General features: G+C 36.4%; 1 protein-coding gene across 1 annotated transcript in view; it reads right to left on the bottom strand.

Annotated features, from left to right (window-relative positions):
* Nucleotides 1-22,663, bottom strand: part of PKHD1 (PKHD1 ciliary IPT domain containing fibrocystin/polyductin) — a 443,829-nt gene that overhangs the window by 149,833 nt on the left and 271,333 nt on the right. The window contains exon 52 of the mRNA XM_078054411.1: nt 14,948-15,085. Coding sequence (XP_077910537.1) covers nt 14,948-15,085 — 138 coding nt within the window. The remainder of the gene's footprint in view (nt 1-14,947; nt 15,086-22,663) is intronic.

The following is a 22,663-nucleotide window of genomic DNA, read 5'->3' as shown; positions in this document are numbered from 1 at the left end:
ATCTCAGTACTTCTAAACTGTGCCCAAAGTGCCTTCTCCCTGATGGCCTCCTTCTCTTTACAGTGAGTTAATCGAGAGACAGGACTGTACTGCCAACAGAGTTCATTTATATTTTATCACAGAATTAGTGAACCAGTTATTTTTACCAATCTTCTTGCTTGCAGAAAACAATTAGAAATAAAGAGGAATACTCCAGAGTAAAAAAGACCCATTTCACCAATATTAGAATAATCTTAAGCATCTATGTGCCTAGCATCATAGCTGCAAAATAAGTAAAGCAAAAATTGACAGAATTACAAAGAAAATAGATATATTTATAACAACAGTGGAAAATCAAACATAACTCACAGAATAAACAAAAAGCAGTGAGCATATAGCAGTTTTGAATAATATGATTGCCAAATCTAACAATAGAGATGAAAAACTGAACTCATGAAGAACACGTATCATTTTCAGACATGCACAAGAGAGTCACAAATATTGATCCTATGGTGACCGTAAAGTAAGTTTAACAAATTTAAAAGGATTGGAATCATATAGCATGTGCTTGCTGACCACAGTTCAATCAAAATATACAATTCATATTGAGAAAGGTTTATAAAATGATCTATATTGAAACAAAGATTTTCCAATTATCTAGAGATACCATTAAGAGAGTGAAGAAACAAGCCAGAGAGTGGGCAAAGACATTTGCAATAATATAACCAACAAAAGGTATGTTCTACAATATATAAATGACTTCAATAAATCAATATAAAACAGATAATACATCATTTAAAAAAGGGCAAGAGAACATCTACTTCACAAAACAAGATATCAAATAGACAATAAAAAAATTTGAAAGTGCTCAATCGCATTAGAAATGAGAGAAATGCAAATTAAACAATAATGAGATTTCACTACATACCTGCTAGAATGGACTTCTGTTTAATTTAGCTGGGTAGTTTTTTATTTCATAAACTTTTCTGTATATGCATATCATATTTCATAATTAGTAAAACTTTATTTATTATTATGTTTCAAGGACATTCATCAATAAGTATTTGTTGATCAAGAGAATGGAAACTGACCAAAATTATATTTGTGTTACTGCTTCTCCATGCCATTAATATTTTTCAGCTTTATTGAGATATAATTGATATGCAAAAAAAAGTATATATTTAATATATACTGATTAAATTTCAACATATCTTTTTTTCAGTTTCTTTTCATTAAATCCAAAGCAACAAATTGTGTTTCTAAATAATTTGTATTTCTGTCCAAGTAAACCTTGAAATTCCATGAAATATCGTGATTGCACATGAAAGATAGGTTAAGAAATTACCCCCCAAAATCAATTTTGCATATTTTCTTTTGTCCTCTGAAATAGGTTATATGGTGATGACTTTAGAAGTTGAGCTTCTAACTGGAGCATAACTATTTTTCTCATGTCCTGCTATAGCTATTTTCTTCAGAGCAGAGCCTCTAGAACATTCTTTTTTTTTTTTTAAAGATTTTATTTATTTTTTTGACAGAGAGAGAGACAGCGAGAGAGGGAACACAAGCAGGGGGAGTGGGAGAGGGAGAAGCAGGCTTCCCAGGGAGCCCGATGTGGGGCTCGATCCCAGGACCCCAGTGCAGGGCTCGATCCCAGGACCCTGGGATCATGACCCGAGCTGAAGGCAGATGCTTAACACCTCTAGAACATTCTTACTATCAGACCCAAACTGACAAATGGTGCTAAACCAATTAAATTGTGAAGCAGATTTTATTATGAATTAGCTTTTAATTCCTAGTGTCCATTTGACCCACCTATTCCTAAAATACTCCTCTCCTATAAAATCAAACCTGGATTAAAAAAAAAGAAAATGCAGGAGAGAGGGACTCTCAGTCCAATGAAATAATGATTGGTCATAAGAGTAACCAGCAGGCACAATCAAATGATAATCTCTAACCCCCCTGAGAGTGATTTTATTAGGCTGACAAATTTTTATCATGATGAGACCTATCATTTTGTCCAACAATTGATAGAATATTAAGATAAAAGTTAATACATAATTTACTCATTCACATACTGGCAAAATGTATAAAAATCCTTAAACCTTTATAAACAAGGGTGAGCTTATTCACTTCTGTAAACCTTGGTTTCTGCAACTAGAAAATAGGCACGATAATAGCATATGTTTATTGAGAGTTTAAAGATGTACTGCATGTTAATGATACATTGGTCCAGTGTCTACATATAATATAAAATGTTTTAAGTGCTTTTAAAAATGTTGGCTCTTCGTGGTAATGATAGTAAAAAATAGTAGTAGTAACAATGGAGAAATGACACATTTTAAAATTAACATTTAAATTTAGAAATTAAGAAAAAGAAGGCAAGCCCTTCCCAACTAGTAATGTTCTGTTTCTACAGTGCTAGAAACTAGACATTTCAATGGTAAAAATATTAGGTGATTACTTATTTGAATGTCCAGCCCAAGGAACTGCAGAAAATACAATTAAATTTATCTTAAACTCAAATGCTCTGGTAAGAGGTTGCTAAACAAGGAAACAAATTACTCATTCATTCATTTAATCACCTGTTTACTTAAAATAATTTAGTTTTTCCATGCAAAAATAATTAAATAATACTTAACAGTTATTTTATTTATTACATAATTCACTATTTAAATCATTTAAAAATAATAAATTTCTAAGGAATCTTTTTTTTTTTTTTTTTTTTTTTTAAAGATTTTATTTATTTATTTGACAGAGAGACACAGCGAGAGAGGGAACACAAGCAGGGGAAGTGGGAGAGGGAGAAGCAGGCTTCCTGCGGAGCATGGAGCCGGATGCGGGGCTCGATCCCAGGACCCTGGGATCATGACCTGAGCCGAAGGCAGACGCTCAACGCCTGAGCCACCCAGGCGCCCCAATTTCTAAGGAATCTTATGTTATTGTAACAGAAGTTCAAAAATCCAAAATATAGTTTGGGGAACACCGACTTACAAAATATTAAAATATTAAAGGAAGGATGTTACTGTTTAGTAGAAACTGATAGCCTGACAAAACAGAAGAATCATTTCTTGTGTTAGTGTTTTGCTTTAAAATACATATATATTTAAGTATAAAGTGATGTTTATCTGTCAGAGAACTAATATCCACCTGCAAATAAAGAGATATTTCGGTGCTTAATTTCATTTTGAGATACGTATTAAACATTGGCTGCCAGTTTGCTTCGAGACTCACAGAAATGGAGTTTAGTGTTTTCCTGAACCTGTGAAGAATAAAGCTTTTATGCTTTTGTCTTAGAGTTAAATAACTACAATAATTAAAAGTAACATCCCTTTTGTGTCGCTTTTTTATTTCATCAGCTAACATGTAGTTTAATTAGAGAACTGTCAGTGTAAACAGAAACTGATCTGTTGACTGATGATTCATATCAGCTAATTTATAAATGATCTATTTTGCAGGCATCTAGGTATACTTATAGTCACATTAAATGTGTGATTATTTGTATTATTTTCTAATCATAGTTAAACCTGAAAGAGGATATATATATATATATTTTTTAACTTAATATGTTATTTTTAAACATCACTACAAGATTCTCTCTGGCTACTCAATGAGTCTAACTACTGGGTATTGTGGCTTTAGGCTAGAAGATATGTTTTAATCTACACTTTTCTCTGGTTTGTCTCCTTTTTATTACTTAATCATCCAATGAGCCTTACAGAACTGTCAGTTTGGAAGGCAATAAACTGTGTATGGATTTTTCTTCTTTAGGATTGAGAAAGTCCCAGTCATGGAAGAAATGAAAGAAACTTCCATACACCTAGTACTTCATTTCCTGACAATCAAAGTCATGTGCTAATGATGACCTTAGGCTCCTGGCTACAAATGTGAGACAGGGCTGACAAATACCCATCACTAGCTCTGCAAAACAATATGTGACAAGTTTTAAGATAAAAACCCAGTTCTTAGCATAATTACTGAGCAACTAGGCAGCATGTCATGTGACCTGGTTGTGACAGGCCAAAGACACAATGAACTGCCTTGTCCTCAGGGAAATTGATGTGCGGGGCATGTCCTTGCTTACTTAGTGATCAAGGAGGGTTCTATTAACTTTTAAAGACACTAATTATTACTGGTAATCCCTCTCTGAAAGCCACCTACAAACTATCAGAAGAGCATTGTCCATTTGCAATTTTAGAACCATGAGATTAAAATACTCTTTCCTGGGATACCTGGGTGGCTCAGTTGGTTAAGCATCTGACTCTTGATTTCAGCTCAGGTCACGATCTCAGGGTCGTGAGATTGAGCCCCATGTTGGCCTCTGTGCTGGGCATGAAGCCTGCTTAAAATTCTCTCTCTGCCCCTTCCCACCCTCACACTCTTTCTCTTTAAATCAATCAATCAATCTCTCTATTGAGTTGAACATTTGAATGAATAACATGTTAACCTCATTGATATCTAAAATAACAAAGAACACATTTTAAGGCATACAAATGATGTCTCCTCTAAGAAGAGACACTGGTGAAAATGATGACTTCAGATAGCTACTCATGGTCAAAGAAATGCAAAATTTAAAACAATCAACAAACCAATGTTTATTAAACAGGCTTTGAGTTGGGCATTTTTATGAGTTTTCTTCTCTTAGACTAAAAATTGAAAATACTTTGGATTTGTAGAATATCACCAGCTTTTCCAATGTGTTTCACCACTGTTTTATTCCTTTCATACTGGGGTGGGGGGTGGGAAGCACTGCAGTCATTTACACATTAACACTATAATTCCTTCCTTACAGATGTGGACATTTAAGTCTAGGGACAATGAAAATGTTACAAGAAAAAGGCATTGAGCTGAAAGAAAGACTTAGGCTCATTTGTGTCTTTAATACTTTAGCAAGTGACACTACATTGCTTAAAATCCAGCCTTCTTCATGTGTCTACTGCTCAGCAGTCTCCAGCTACTATTTTGCCATTCTGCTTTACAACTACATAAAGCACATTCCTGCTCTATCTTGGCACTTTTGTGCTAGATCTGCCTTCTGTCTGGAAACCTGTAGTCCGAATCTTTGCAAGTCTAGCTTTTTCTTGTGTCTCTGGTCTGAGGTCACAATGACTTTTCAGAAAGGCTTTTACTAACTCCCTAATCTATGGTGCGCAGATCCAACCTGGACTTCATTTCATTAAACAGGAATCTTATCTGTCTTGCTTACTGCTGACTACTCAAGTCCCAGGAAGAATTTTTGGCACTTAGCTGGCATTCAATGAAAGAGTAAGAAAGGAAAGGAAGCAGGAAGGGGACAGAGACAGGATAAATCTATAAATAAAACTTTGGACAGTCATCATATCAGAGAAATTATTCTCTCCTTAATATTTACTAATTTGCCACATTTGCTCATCCAAAAGAAAGTTATTCATGAATGCATATAAAGGTTTCATGACATCACTCTTAATGTGGATAACTGTTCATTGTTAAACATGAGATTTAATATGTTCAATTGTACTTAAGATTATATTAAAGCCCAAAAAAATGAAGTTGTTGAAGAATAGATAAATGGTATTGAACTCATTAAAAGTTACTGTCCCTCAAATAATGTGTTGAATTTTTTCTTTGTTCCACATGCAAAATAACATTTTGTATCAAAACTATATTGGACAGCCATTATAAAAAAAAAAAAAGCCAAAATAAGATGGCTAATTTCCTTTCCTACTTTCTTTGCTCTCTCTGCTATATCTTATATTAATGACCACTCTCTCTTTCTTGTAAATTCCCTTCTGTGTTTCAAGATATTATTTTCTTATCATTTCATTTTCATTCTACCTACATTGCTGTTTCTTTTCTATCCTCCTCCCTGAACTCAGCTTCCTCTACCACCCTTAAAAGGGTGGTGCTCCCCCAAATTTTAGCCACTTACACACTCCATTGAAATCAAATTTTGAGGTGTATGAGTCTATGTATTCAACAAACAACTATAAGGGCTTCCTATGTGCCTGACACTATTCAAGCACTTTAATAAATACTCACTCATTTAATTCTCATGAAACACCATGAAATAAGAACTATTATTATTCCCATTTTGGAGGTAAGGAAACTGAGACAGAGATAGATCCTATAACTTACCTATAGTCACTCAACTAACAAGTAGTAAAAAGGTAATTCCATCCTGGCACTACCATCAACCCAGATCTCCCAACCTGAAATGTGGGATATATTCTAAACAACTCCTTCTCACCTCACATCAAAATTGCCACTAGGTTCTAGTGATTTTTTATACCCTCAGTATTTCTGCAATTTATTCCTTCTCTTTAATGCCAATGCTTTAGTTCATTCCTTTGCTCTCCCGAAACACTTCAGTAGCTTCTCACATTTCACTGTGTCCCTTCCAATACACCATCCACACCACCAGGAGTGACCTTTTTTTTAAAAAAAGATTTTATTTATTTATTTGACAGAGAAAGACACAGCGAGAGAGGGAATGCAAGCAGGGGGAGTGGGAGAGGGAGAGGCAGGCTTCCCGTGGAGCAGGGAGCCTGATGTGGGGCTCGATCCCAGGACCCTAGGATCATGACCTGAGCTGAAGGCAGACACTTAACGACTGAGCCACCCAGGTGCTCCAGGAGTGATCTTTCTAAGACCACACTTAATTATGTCACTTCCCTACCTAAAACTATCCAGGGACTACCCACTCACTGTCTTCATGATAAGCTCTAAACTCCTTAACATAATGTATAAGGCCAAGAAGCTTCACCAGCTACCACCAATGTATACATCCTGCAATTCAGACTATTCCCTACAACTTCCTAAAGGTGTGATATATTTCCACAAAGATGTGCCTTTTCAGATCTCTTCCTCTATCTTTAAGCTCCCTCCAGGTTGGAAGATGGGACTCTTCCAATTATGTTTTTACTTCTTTGTCTCCACTATTTTGCTGAGACATCTCTTGAGAACTAGGGTGGTTGACTAGTATTTCTGTACATCCAACTTCTCCCATGGTACTTGGCAAAAAATAGGCAATGAGCAATCACATGATGAATGAAAGAATGGACACACAAATGAAATACTCTAAGCTTATCCCAAATGTTTTATCAGATTACTGAGACAATCACTGAACAAAGAATGAAATTGAGTTTGGCATTTGTGATGCAGCTATAACCCTCTAAGCAAAGCTTTGATCTTAAACTTCCCTTCTAATTCTATAGCATTCTATCTTTCTACTCTACTAAAATTCAGTTGATACCTTTTTCCAGCACCAGTTGACTTAAAAGCAGGACGACCAAGAATATAATTCCACAATGCTAGGACTTGGATCAGATGGCATCAGACAGCAGACATACTCTGACAGTGTTCTCTGCCATTGTCCACATCTATTAAGTCTGTTTACTAACCAGTCTTATTATTTATTTCATGTTGGGATTTCTTTAGGGTGTGGTAGAATTAGACAGATGGGTTGAAAGTTTTCCTTCAGGCATAATACACATAAAATTGGGCAGATGGGTTCCAGTAATCAACCTTTAGGCTTGGAACACATGGACAAAGCAGGGAGAAAAATAATACACCATTGTCTACTAATAGGTAAAAATATAGTGGGGAATGGACAAATTTTAAAATAAGATTTGAAATGAATAAATCAAAACTGAAAAGTTTCTGTGTCACTTCCCTTCAAAGGTATATTTTTTCAGGTAACAAGTTTTTATTATAGTGATAAGTGAACTCAGAAGCCCAAAAAACAACTTATAAATAAAAGACTAATTTTACAATAGATGTCAACCTGAAATACATTTTTCAGACTCAGTTTTATTAAGTATTTCTATCAGTTAGCTGAATGAGGATTTTATAGACTATTAAATAAATGGGCAAATGAGATTAATCTGGGAAAAAAAGATCAGAATCTAAAAGGATTTCCCCACTGTGGAAAAAATGGATTAAAATGATAAAATAAAGAGATAAGTAAAAAAGTATAACACTTAGATCCCCCTAAAACTCAGGGGAAAATAAAATCATCCTTACACAAGTGTGCAATGTAGAGATATAAACATGCAGAGGCAGCACATATAAAAAGAATAGGAATTAGAGTTGACAATATAGTTGTCAGGACCAACAGCATGAAGGGTTGGACAGAGAAGTTAATTTAATGTTTGGCTGTACTAATAAAAGGAGGGTATATATTAAGGTAGCTGGAAGCTGATTGTGCTGGAAAGCTTCTGTTGACACCTCCATTTCCAAACTTCATCTTTCTTTCCTCTGCTCAGTTCCCCAGCATGCTGCTGACCTGCATGCTCTATATCAACTTCTCCTTTCCTCTGAGCTTGAGTTTAGCCAAATGGTAGAACAAGCAAGAGATAAGGGAAGAAAGAAAGTGAGAGCAAGGTATTTTTTCCCATAGGTCTTTCCCTGTACTGAGTCAGTCCCAGATACACAAAGGGTCATGGCACTGTCTGGCAATAACCTCCATAATTCCAGCAATGACTTCCTTTTCTCACTCCTTTAAAGCAAGGGGTAGTAAGGATGCTCTGCTGTTACTAGCCTTATGGAAAGTCCCATGCCATTTGGATTTTTGTGAATATTTCCTTCATTAACATCTCCTCAAATTGTCCAATTCAGTATGGCATCTATTTCCTTCAAGCACCCTGACAGGTAAACTTTCATCAAATACCGATTACATGCCAAGCATGTAGAAAGAGCTGTTATGTTTAATGGTTTTAACATTCTTCCAAGGAAGTTTCTATTTTGCCATATACTTTACTGATGAATAAGTGGATGTGTCCAGAGGTTGATTTGCTTAAGGTCAAACAGCAAGTAGGTAACCAAGCTGGATTTGATCCCAAGCCATTTGACTTAGAGCCCATGTTTGTCACTATACTCATTTTACTCTGTTCAGAGTAAGTCAGGGTCCACCCAGGAAAATTTCTTTCCCTCTGGCTTCATACTCTCAGAGGAATTGAAAAAAGTGGTGTTTAAAGGCAATGTTAGAGAGTGTGAGGGATCTCATAACTCTGAGATATGTGAAGTGAGTACAAATTTGTAAAATCTTTCTGAAAAGCAATTTGACAACATGTATCAAAGACCTTAAAACATGCACTTACCTGAACAGAAAAGAAATAGAAAAACAACCATAAAACAAGTAGCAAAATGGCAATGAGTACATACCTATCAATAATTACTATGAATGAGAATGGACTAAGTAATGGTCCAATCAAAAGACATGGAGTGATGGAATGGTTAAAAAAGCAAGACCCATTTATATGCTACCTACAAGAGACTCATTTCAGACCTAAAAAGACACATGCAGATTGAAATTGAAGGGATAGGGGTGCCTGAGTGTCTCAGTCGTTAAGCATCTGCCTTTGGCTCAGGTCTTGATCCCAGGGTCCTGGGAACTAGCCCCGCATTGGGCTCTCTCTCAGTGGGAAGCCTGCTTCTCCCTCTCCCACTCCCCCTGCTTGTGTTCCCTCTCTCACTGTGTCTCTCTCTGTCAAATAAGTAAATAAAAAAAAAGAAGAAAGTGAAGGGATAGAAAAATATTTATTGTACAAATGGAGGTGAAAAGAAAGCCAGGGTAGCAAGCAGACAAAATAGACTTTAAAACAAAGACTGTAACAAGACACAAAGAAGGACACTACATAATCATAAAGAGAACAATCCAACAAGAAGATATAACAATTGTAAATATTTATGCACCCAACATGGGAGCACCCAAATACATAAAGCACTTATTAACAAATATAAAAGAAGTAATCAATAGCACTGGAATAATAGTAGGGGAATTTTACACCCCATTTATATCAATGGATAGATCATCCAAACAGAAAATCAACAAGGAAACAGTGGCTTTGAATGACACATTAAGCCAGTTAGATCTAACAGATATATTCAGAACATCCCATTCTAAAACAGCAGAATACACCTTCTTTTCAAGTGTACATGGAACATTCTCCAGAATAGATCACACAATAGGCCACAAATCAAGTTTCAACAAGTTCAAAATGAGCAAAGTCATACAATGCATCTTTTCCAACCATAATGCTATGAAACTAGAAATCAACCACAAGAAAAAATCTGGAAAAAGCACAAACACATGGAGGTTAAATAACATTCTACTACAGAAAAAATGGGCCAACTGAGAAATCAAAAAGGAAATTAAAAAAAAAAAAAATACATGGAGACAAATGAAAATGAAAGCATAATGGCCCAAAATATTTGTGATGCAGCGAAAGCCAGTCCAGGAGGGAAGTTTATAGCAATACAGGCCTACCTTAAGAAGCAAGAAAAATCTTAAACAACCTAACCTTACACCTAAAAGGAGCTAAAAAGAAGAACAAATGAAACCCCAAACTAGCAGAAGGAAGGAAGTAATAAAGATTAGAGCAGAAGTAAACAAAATAGAAACTAAAAAAACAATAGAACAGATCAGTTAAACCAGGATTTGTTTCTCTGAAAAGATCAACAAATTGATAAGCCTTTAACCAGACTCTTCAAAACAAAACAAAACAAAAAAAAAAAGAGAGTGAAAGAGAGATGACTCAAATAAACAAAATCAGAAATGAAAGAGGAGAAATAACAACTATCAGAAATACAAAGTATACTAAGAGAATATTATGAAAAGTTATACGTCTACTATATGCCAAAAATTGGACACACTAGAAGAAATGGATCAATTCCTAGAAATATATAACCTCCCAAAACTGAATGAAGAAGAAGTAGAAATTTGAATAGATCAATTATCAGCAATGAAATTGAACCAGTTATCAAAAAAAATCCTTACAAACAAAAGTCCAGGAGCAGATGGCTTCACAGACAAATACTACCAAACATTTAAAAAAGAGTTAATGCCTATTCTTCTCAAACTATTCCAAAACAATAGAAGACAAAGGAAAGCTTCCAAATTCATTATATGAGGTCAGCATTACCCCAATACAAAATCAGATAAATCAGATAAAGGTACTACAGAAAAAGAGACTACTTCATTTCATCTCTGATGAACACTGATGTAAAAATCCTCAACAAAATATTAGCAAACTGAACCCAACAGTACATTAAAAAAATTCATTCATCATGATCCACTGGGATTTATTCCTGGGATGCAAGGACGGTTCAGTATTTGCAAATCAATCAATGTGATACATCACATCAACAAGAGAAAGAATAAACATCATATGATCACTTCAATAGATGCAGAAAGAGCATTTGACAAAGTACAACATCCATTCACGATACAAACCCTCAACAAAGTAGGTGTAGAGGGAACACACCTCAACATTAAAGGCCATAGATGAAAAAAACCACAGCTAGCATCATACTCAATGATGAAAAACTGACAACCTTTCCCCTGAGGTCAGGAACAAGACAGCAACGTCCATTCTCACCACCTTTATTCAACATAGTACTGGAAGTCCTAGCCACAGCAATCAGACAAGAAAAAGAAACAAGAGGCATCCATATTGGTAAGGAAGAAGTAAAACTCTTACTATTTGCAGATGTCATGATACTTACTATATATAGAAAACCCTAAAGACTCCACCAAAAAACTACTAGAACTGATAAATGAATTCAGTAAAAGAGCAGGATACAAAATCAATATACAGAATTCCATTGTATTTCTATACACTAATAATGAAGTAGCTGAAAGAGAAATTAAGAAAACATTCTCATTTATAGTTGCACCAAAAATAATGAAATACCTAGGAATAAACTTAATCAAGGGGATGAAAGACCTATACTCTGAAAACTATAAAATAATGATGAAAGAAATTGAGGATGACACAAAGAAATGGAAAGATATTCCATGTTCATGGATTTGGAGAACAAATATTGTTAAAATGTCCATATAACCCAAAGCACTCTCCACCTTTAATGCAATCCTTATCAAAATACCAACAGCATTTTTCATAAAACTAGAACAATTAATCCTAAAATTTGTACAGAACCACAAAAGACCCTGAATAGCCAAAGCAATCTTGAAAATGAAGAACAAAACTGGAGGTATCACAATCCCAGGTTTCAAGATATACTACGAAGTTGTAGTAATCAAAAAAATATGGTACTGGAACAAAAATAGACACATTGATCAATGGAACAGAATAGAGAGCCCAGAAATAAACCCACTATTATATGGTCAATTAATCTTTGACAAAGCAGGAAAGATTATGCAATGAGAAAAAGTCTCTTCAACAAGTGGTGTTGGGAAAACTGGACAGCAACATGCAAAAGAATGAAACTGGACCCCTTTCTTACACCATACACAAAAATGAACTCAACAAGGATTACGGACCTAAATGTGAGACCTGAAACCATAAAAATCCTAAAAGAGAGCACAGGCAGCAACCTCTTTGATATCGACCATAGAAACATTTTTCTAGATATGTCTCCTGTGGCAAGGGAAACAAAACAATACATCAAAATAAAAAGCTTCTGCATAGCAAAGGAAACAATCAACAAAACTAAAAGGCAACCTACTAAATGGGAGGAGATATTTGCAAATGACATATCTGACAAAAAGCTAGTATACAAAATATATAAAGTACTTATAAAACTCAATACCTCCAAAATGAATAATCCAATCAACAAATGGGCAGAAGACATGAACAGACATTTTTCCAAAAAAGATGGATTCTTAACTATAGAGAACAAACTGGTGGTCACCAGAGGAGAGGTAGGTGAGGAGATGGGTAAAACAGGTGAAGGGGATTAAGAGCACACTTATCATGATGAACACTGAGTAATGCATAGAATTGTTGAATCACTATATTGTACACCTGAAACTACTGTAACACTGTATGTTAACTATACTGGAATTAAAATTTTTAAAAATGTTTTGGAACTAGACAAAGGTAATTGTTGCACAACATTGTGAATGTACCAAATGCTCCCGAATTTAACTTGATTAAAATTATGTTATGTGAATTTTACCACAGTTAAAATAAAATCTTGCACTTATCCTTAGGGCCATTAATTCTACTTACAAAAGTCTATCCCAGGGAAATAATCAGAGATATAAATAATGATTTAAGTGCTAAGATGTTTATTGCATAGTAAGTTACTAGGACAAAAAGAAATCTGAAATAACCTTGATATTCAACAACAGAAAAATGGTTAACTAAATTGTTATACATGGATGCGTATGTATATACTCACATAGATAATGGAATATTAAAATTATTAAAATCGTATTTTGGAAATAGAATGTGTTGGAGAAATTCTCACATTGTTAATACAGGCTCCAAAAAATTATCACACGGTATATCCTGTGTTTTAAAGTAAGTATGTGTGTACATGCCTGCATGTGTCAGAAAAAAATGATTTTAAGACAAGAGTACAAAATATTAACTGTGGTTATCTTCACAATTGGGAATATGAGTGACTACTTCATTTCTGCTGTATAACTTCCCATTTGCTCTTCTGTATTTCCAGTTTTGTACAACAGACTGAAAAAATAAAAATTATTTTAAGACACCAATAACTATAATTAAAATAACTATGATTTAACTATAGTTAAAATAATAGGAACTGCATAATCTGAAAAAATAAAAGAGAAGATTCAAGAAATTGTGAATGAAAGGCTATCAAAGGGAAGGGAATTTGACACCCATCCTGTATGGATCAGAGAGAAGAACCCAAAATAACAAATTAGAGAAAGACAGACTGGCTTACTAGAAGAAAAATAATTCCTTTTTTTTTTTAGAAGAAAAAGAAGTCTAATAGGATTTTTAAAAATGGGAACAAGGAACAGGTTGTCTTAAAATGTTTTGACTTTTCTGTCATTAGGAGTATTTGAGAAGAGCCTTGACCATAATTTTTCAGGAATTATCTCGCAACAATTTAAACTTTGGACAGGTAGTTAGGCCTAGAAATCTCTTTCACGACTGATTCTAAAATTTGGATGCTACCAGGTAACAATACCTAAATATTTCCTTACCATCAGTGATTTATTTCTTTGGGATAAGGTATTATTGTTTCTGGGAATTCTCTTTTAATCTCCTTTGGGGGGTGGCAAAGCAGACTGCCTTACTAAGCTCAAAAGTAGTTCCTTGGGGGGCACAATACATGTTTTTCATCATTATTGCCTACAACAGTCCCAAGTCCAGTCCACCTATAGCAACTCATATTTTTATTCATGTAAGCCAATGCACCAGACCTGATTAATACACTACCCCCAGATCTACTCCATCCTGCTTGTCCCTTGGCCCCAGCAACATACTTCACTCCCAGCCAGAGGAACCCCATCTCCTGGAGCTACTGAGCCTCTGACCCCTCCACTAGCTACCCAGGGAGCTGCAAAACATAACAAAGACAGAGGAGTTCGTGGGTTTGGGGTGGACGAAGTGAACTGCTGTCCTTCTCCCCAGCTGCTCCCCTTATTGTCCCAAGATGTGGTGGTTCTATAAAGCTTCTCTTGAGGCATCTCACGTAGCCAAGCAAAGAGCCAGGTTTCCTTAAGCAGCTGTGCCCACCTTCTGTTTGCTTCCCCCCTTCTTCTTTCACTTCTCTTTTATCCTCACTCCCACTTTACTGCAATTATTTGCCCCAGTAAAGCATTAGCACCTGTTTCGCTTTCAGATCTGTATTCCCAAGAAGCTGCACTAAGATAGCAATTGAAATTTTACCGTGAGTTAGTTAACCAAAGGATAAATCCTTCTGAAAGAGTGAGCTATAGGTAAATTCTTAGACAAAGGACGAGAGGCAGAATTGATCTGTGGCCTAGAGGAAGCCAGGAGCCCTGCCATGAGCAGTAACATGGGAACCCTAGGGCCAGAAACGTGGTCTGATGACCATCGCTGGCCATGAAACTGACCCATCAAAGTCACCTCTGTCTGTGGTGTCTAAAGCTTACAGAGGAAAAGCTTTACTAGTAAACTCGCCCCTTCCCTTAACCCTCCCCAAAGTCCGTTAACCAACCTGTTGGATGACACCACCATTTCCCAAGGCCTTTCTAACAGAGTTAATTCCCACTGTGCTCCCATTCCTTGCGCCCTGTACTTACCAACTTTCAGCTCCCCGCCTGCAATGACCATGCACACCACACTCAGAACGTTGCTTCTGTCCACAGGGAATTCTAAAGTCCCCATCACATAAAGGCCTTTGAGGAATGGAAGATTTGTATCCACAAGGACCGTCCTGTCTGCAGAAGAAAAAGAAATTGCTCAGACACATAACCAAAAAAAGAATTGCCTTCTCTCCTCCACTGATTTACTCTGGAATTCTCCAGGCGATTCAGGAGCTGCTTACATTGCTACCCATGCCGGGACAGGTGTAGCAACTAGAACAAATAGTTTGTTAAAGACTAGGTCTTAATAAGGAGGCAGGAGGAAAAAAAAACCCACATGATTAATAAATTCTTCCATTGCCCAACAAACCAAGTGTTATGGCCGAAAGGCAGTGTTTATACCCCAAACCTATATATTTTATTTTTTAGAGGGCGGGGAGGGGCTGAGGGAGAGGCAGAGAGAGAAAATCCTCAAGCAAACTCCCAGCTGAGCAAAGAACCCAACACGGGGCTGGATCCCACAACACTGAGATCATAATCTGAGTTGAAATCAAGAGTCAGATCCTTAACCGACTGAGCCACCCAGGTGTGCACACACCCCTCCCCTGTCCAGACCTACTTTAGTGCAAATGCACTAAAAGTTCCCTATCCTTTGTCCCTTCCCTTCACTTTGGCCATAGTTTCAGGGAGGTAGAGAACCACAAATATGACCTTGGCCTCTGAAGTCAGATTATTTGGACGTGAATCCCAGCTCTGCTACTTATTAACTGTGTGAACCAACACCTTTGTCTCTCTGTGCCTCAGTTACCTAATCTGTGAAATGGGAATAATAAAAATACCTGCTTAATTGTAGGGTTTTTGTGAAGGGTGAAATGAGTTCATAGATCTGAAGTACTTACATAGTACTAGTAATCTCCCGATTTAGAGAGAGATTTACATTTCCCGATTTATGTTCCTACCACATAAAGCTAAGGTCTGGTGTGTGCTCAAGAAATGCTGGGCATTTTCATTACTGGTACTGTTGTCAATTAGTTTGGCATGCTTGTAGAATTCACTGGACAACTTAAAACCATTGTTCTTCATCTCCCCTTTCAAAAAGTTTCCATATAACTTCAGAAGAAAGGAATCATAGATTTTTGTCTGAAAGTAACAACAGGGAAATACATGAATAAAAATTCTCATTTAAAACAGTAAATATTTCATGTATGCCAAAGTATTAAGTGTTACTTTATGAGGCTTAGTAGTAATTCAACACAAATTAAAGATCTCAAATAAATGCTTCTGCTTGAATTTCAAGTACCGTAATCACTGACACATGTAAAGTTTTTAAGGAATTTTGTTAACATAATCTCATGTCTCATTCCAGGAAACAACGGACCCTGCTGTTTTGAAGGACCTGCCCTCCAAACTAACGTCTCCGAGGTTGTCTTTCCTAGTCCCCAACTACTTCCCTAGTTATAAGACAGCCAGACCCTCCTGTAGTGGAGATTGTAGGGTTGTAAACCAACTAGTTCCCTTTTCCTCCTGGGTTCACGGTTAGACCATCTTTTCTAGCCTCCTTTGTAGTTAGGCAAAGCTACACGACTGAGTTGCAGTCAGTAAAATGTAGGCAGAATTGAAGTGAGATATCTCCAGCATACACTTCCTCCTCTCCCTTGTCTCTCAGTCGGAGTAGAAGAATGGTTCTCAAGGTATGGTTGTACCAGAGCTGCCAACAGCATCAGCACCACCCGCTGACCCATCAGAATCAACCCAAGTTCTAGCTCTGCTCGTAAGACGTTTCCAGTCTTCTCCCCATTGGACCACCACTCCTCCCCCATGGAAATCTCCCTACCTTCTGATAACAGAACATGAAAACACATTATTGTAATTACATCCATAACTACTGTATGTAAGGAGATAACTGTCACTGGGCTCTTCCTCAGTGTAATTATGCCTTTCTCACCCACTGTAACTTTCTTAGGGGAAGCAACCGTCCATTTTTAAAAGGCCCTCGTGCTTACTGTGACATCAGAGACAAAGTTGTTAAATAAATGTTGCCCAGATCTGCCAAGTTTATTCCCCTACACACCGTAAATTCAAGAGCACATTAGTAACTAATACAAAATGAACAAACAGGCTCAACAGATAAAAATGAATATATATTTCAATTTCATCTCAGGTACTTTAAAAACATTCAAACAAAAGAGTGAAATATCTAGAGGATGTTCTAGGTTTAACACACATTTTGTGTTTCATGAGTTTTATACGATTTCGAAAGCAAGACAGAAATTATTTCAAGTCAGCGCCTTTTAAAAAAACAAGAGTTCTATACCAATGGCCTTTATCTCTTCCAGTCTATGGCCCACACTACCAATGTTTGGCTGCTGGGCCTGCTTGTACAAAATGATTAAGTTCCTCCAAAAATTTTTTCTTTCATTCATAGAGTACTCACACACATAAAAGCATGATATTAGGCTTCTTTTTAACAAACTTATTGGGTAAAATATGACAATAACACAGAATCTAAAATTTTCCTTTTGGTCTTTATTACATATCCTTCTTAGAAGAAATTTGTCCTTTTAATTGCCTTATCGACTCCAAATATACCAACGAATTTCACACAAATCATAGATAGCCTAACTATTGTAAGCTCCATGAGAACAGAGATCATAGCTGCAATTCTCACTTTTATTTTCTGAAGAAACTGAACTCTAGATACTCAGAATTAATACCAAAGAACATACACACACACACACACACACACACACACACACACACACACACCCGCATGTAAAATCTAATAACTATTCAAGGGGAAGTTTAGGATGAAGACAAGAGTAGAAACATTGCTCTAATTGCTTTTGGTACCATTTTCCACTTTGAAATTTCCTGTCTAGGGGCACCTGGGTGGCTGAATCGGTTAAGCATCTGCCTTCAGCTCAGGTCATGAGCCTGGGGTCCTGGGATCAAGCCCTGCTTCAGGCTCTCTGCTCAGTGGGGAGCCTGCTTCTCCCCGTCCCTCTGCCTTCTGGTGCGCTCTCTCTCTCTCACTGTCAAATAAATAAATAAAATCTTTTTTAAAAAGAATGAAATTTCCTGTCTATTCACCTTTTCTTCTTTCTTTTCATTCCCCATGATGTGCAAAATCTTGTTGGGTGGTGGGAAATCAGACATGAGTAAGACATATGTCCCATCATCAGATGAGGATAAACAAATAAGTACAATGTGATATACTTGAAATGATAATACAGTTGACCCTTGAGCAATATGGGTTTGAACAGCATGGGTCCACTTATACATAGATTTTTTTTTTTTTTTGTAAATACAGTACAGTACTTACTGCAAATGTCCTTTATCTTCCTTATGGTTTTTTTTAAAACATTTTCTTTTCTCCAGCTTACTTATTGAAAGACTGCAGTAGATAATATATGTAACATACAAAATACGTGTTAATCGACTGTTTATGTTATTGATAAGGTTTCTGGTCAACAATAGGCTATTACAAATTACATTTGGTCAAAAGTTAGATAAAGATTTTTGACTGCACAGGGTAGGGGATCAGCACCCTAACTCCCATGTTGTTCAAGGCCAACTGTATATTTTTTCACGATATATAGGTTGACCTCATCTTTACTCCCAACTACTTCAAAATGGAAAGTCTATCAATGTGCCTAATAACAAAATTCTGCTAAGATGAACGAAACACATGCCCTATAAATATTTCCATAAAGGAATTTTCATATCACAGCAACAGAGACTACAGCCATCATTGCAAGTAACAAATGCAGAAAAATTCATTCCAATGTAGTCTCCACAGCAGATCAGCTGCAGGTCCAAACTGATGAATCCTCAACTATAATGACAGCCTGTAATGGATGTTTCTCTCTTCCAGGGGTGGAAAACTGGGATCAATATGCCACTTTCTCTGAGTAGCTTCATTTCCATGAAATTACTCAAAACATTTCAGAGGAAAAAATCACTCAGAAACAGTTATTTATACAACCCACTTAAAAACATGAATGATAGACCACCTCTAAATAAACTGTAGCCCGCTGCTTTTCATCTTGCCTTGCTTTGACCAAGGCTGTTCCATCCTACTCTGTCAGTGACCCATCTATCCTACTTGAGAGAATGAGCACAGGCATATGGAGGGAACCATCTGGAATTTCTGTTGCTTGATGGGAGGCTGATGGGGGAACAGATCTGGGAAGAGACTCCAAAAAGAATTAACGAGTACCAGATGTAATTAAAGACTGCTTTTTCCCCCCAAAGGAGCTCAGGACCAGCCTTGGGGTGGCGCCTCTTGGTTCTGAATTACACCCCCTTTCCACTTGTTCATCTATCAAGCACTAAACATCCCACCATCTTTATTTTAGCATCTTTTGCCAAGCAGTGTTGTTTTTTTTTTCCCCTTAAAGAGCTGTATGTTGACAATTATAAGGACGAAGCCTTAAAAATAATATCTGGAAAGTTAACGCTAAAGAGGAATCACCTGATTTCCCCATGTATCAAATACAACAACAACAACAAAGAGGCTTTAGTCTTCTATAAATGCACTAGCTACCTTTATGACCAGAAAGCTTGAACCAAATCAAAAGGCAGATGTCTCTGACAGAGGGCTAGGGATTCTTTTGTATTGGAACTAATGTGGTTACAAAGCATTCCATATCATTTCAACACTAGATTTAAACTCATTTTTTTTTTTCACAGCGAAATCAGGGAATCAAGGTCACTATTGTGTAGCATTCCAAGGGTCTGACACTTGTCTAAATCCTGTAGAAATGAGATCAAGGGCGAAGGGCACAGATCCTGGGAATAATGATGGGGTCACATTAACAGGCATAATTTAGGGCAGGCCGACCCACTGCTTGTATGGTATCACTGTATCAGGCCCCATAACTTAGGTGGTGAAGACAGTTTCCATTACAACCCTGCTATTGTCAGAAACACAGCTTACAACCAACTTTGGACAAAGCTCAGACTTCTGAGGGAGCGTGATGGCATGCAAGGGCAGAGCAGGACATACAAGGACTATTTGTGGGCTTGTCATTTTCCTGTACCTTCCATAATTAACAATTAAACACAACTGTTTCTACATTCAGCCTTGCCCACAATACTTTCCCATAAATATATGAACCAATGGAAAAGTAAGTTTTAATGCCATTTGGAACAGTGATGGGTGGTGTTTTCTTTCCTTTGTAGTCTTGCTTAACTTTTGGTGAATCTAACGATTTATCCAATATTCTGTCTACACAATTTATGAGAATGGCTGGTGCATCCACAAAAAAGTACTCTTAAAATAGAATGGGAATTCTCATACATAAATAGTTCATAGAGATGAAGGGTTAGTGTGATTGAAAATTAATGTCAAGTAGACCAATTTGCACAAATGATGGTATTCGTTTATCAATTCATTCTATTGTAGAAAAAGCAGAACAAAGAAGCGCTAGAAGGTAAGGATGCATTCTTTCCATAACGAAATTCTTTTCAAAGAGCTGGTAACTTTATAGCCTGACTTTTTACCAAATCCACACAGGTGGTTTCTTTATTCTACTCTGCCCATTTTTTTTCAAACTGGTCTTTAAAATAGGCAGAAGAGGCAGTTTTCAAAGTGCCCGGAGGCACATGATTCAAGACTGAAAGCCAGCTTCCTTAACACCTTGAAAAAAAGCCATTTGCCTGCCTGCATGTGGACGAGGTTGGGGGGGAGCTTGGGGGAGGGGCAGCTTTAACTTTGGATAATAAATACCCATCCCACTCCCCGTGTACACTCTCTGTCTTTCTCAGTCACATACAGACATGCATAACTCTCAGAGTAGAATCAACATTTTAAATTATGATATTTTAATTGATCAATAAAATGTTTAACATACAATGTTTATCTCTTCCTCTAGTCTATACCATCTGTTCTTCAAAAATATTTTGAATCTATTTAATACGAAGGTCTTTAAGTAAAATTACTAACTGTATCAGATCAATCCTCTGAATGCCAAATTCTGAAAGGAAAATGCCAGAAGGTGCTGATGTTTTCATAAAAATAGAAAAGAATCTGTGCCTTCTCTCATTCCAGGCTTTCTTTGTTTTATTTTTTTAATCTTGAGATGGTGTTGTGCTGCTCGATCTCTCCATTAGACCTCAAAGAATTCAGAGTGACCAACTTGGTGTTGCCTTTTTTAAAAAACTTTAATATTAAAAAATATGGATATATAATTAGCATACAAAAATCTGTACACATTTCATGTATACAACTTAATGAGTTTGGAGATAGGTATATATTCGTGTACCCATCATCATAAATCTATCCATCCTTTCCAAAATTTTCCTCCCACCTTTTTTATTTGTTATATTATTATTATTTTGTGTAATAATAAGATGTACCCTCTAGGCAAATTTTTGAGTATATAACACAGTATTGTTTCCTGTGGGCACTCTGCTGTATAGAAGATCTCTAGGATCTATTCATCTTGCATAACTGAACTTTGTACGCTTTGCCTACTACCTCCCCATATCCTCCTCCTCTCAGTCCCTAGAAATCACTTGATTAAAAAAAAAATAGGTGAATGAGTGAGATCTCATATGTAGAATTTAAGAAACAAAACAACCATAGGGGGAAAAAATTGAGAGAGGCAAACCAAGAAATAGACTCTTAACTCTACAGAACAAACTGATGGTTACCAGAGAGGGGAGGTGAGTTGGGGGGGATGAGTGAAATAGGTGATGGGGATTAAGGAGTGCACTTGTTGTGATGAGCACTGGATGTTGTATGGAAGTGTTGTATCACTAGACTGTACACCTGAAATGAATATCACATTGTATGTTAACTAACTAGAATTTAAACAAATTTTTTTTAATTAAAACATTTTAAAAAATTTAAAAATGGACAAAGAAACTGACTAAACAGTTCTTTACAGAAGACATACAAATAAACAACAAGTAATATAAAACAGTACTCAACTTCACTAATTAATCATCAGGAAAATGCAATCAGAACCACCATGAGATATCACTTCATACCTGTTAGTATGATTTTCATAAAAAAAAAAAAAAAAGACAAAAAACCCAAAACAAAGATAACAAGTATTGGTAAGGGATTAAAGAAAAGGGTACCCTGGTGCACTGTTGGTGGGAAGGTTCCTCAAAGAATTAAACTACCCTATGATCCAGTGATTGCCCTGCTGGGTATAGACCCAAAAGAAATGACAGCAGGTTCTCAGAGAGCTATCTACATTCCCATGTTCATTGGTGTTCCATTTGAAACAAGGTCCATGCTGTTCTGATTGCTCCGATGTCTTGAGTCTCAAAAGGAAATCTAGACCTTGTAATCCCCAGAAGACCTAAATGTGAAAAGTATACATTTTGATAAACTTGAGGTCAGATTTAAACTATAGTTTGGCTTTATCCACATAATTTTATTACCTCTATAGATCATTGATGAATCTATACTAACCGTAAGTTTGGGGACAAAATCCCTCTTCAATCATTATAGTGAATGATACATATACATGTGGAAAGGCATAAATGGGTAACTCTCAGGCAATGGAATTATTAAATTTCTGCATGTTACAGTTAGTGTCAAAGCCAAAGGAGGCACAGAACTTATTTTCCTATGGTTTTTTTTATTTGTTTCCTTAAGAAAAATAATGAGACCAATTGCTAGTTAACAAATATATTTTCACACTTCAACCATGAAGAAAAAAAATGAATATCCATAAAATACATGACTTGTTCCTG

The sequence above is a fragment of the Halichoerus grypus genome, chromosome 9 (genome assembly GCF_964656455.1).
Source record: "Halichoerus grypus chromosome 9, mHalGry1.hap1.1, whole genome shotgun sequence".
Classification (NCBI taxonomy): Eukaryota; Metazoa; Chordata; class Mammalia; order Carnivora; family Phocidae; genus Halichoerus; species Halichoerus grypus.
This window is presented reverse-complemented; position numbering and strand designations above follow the sequence as displayed.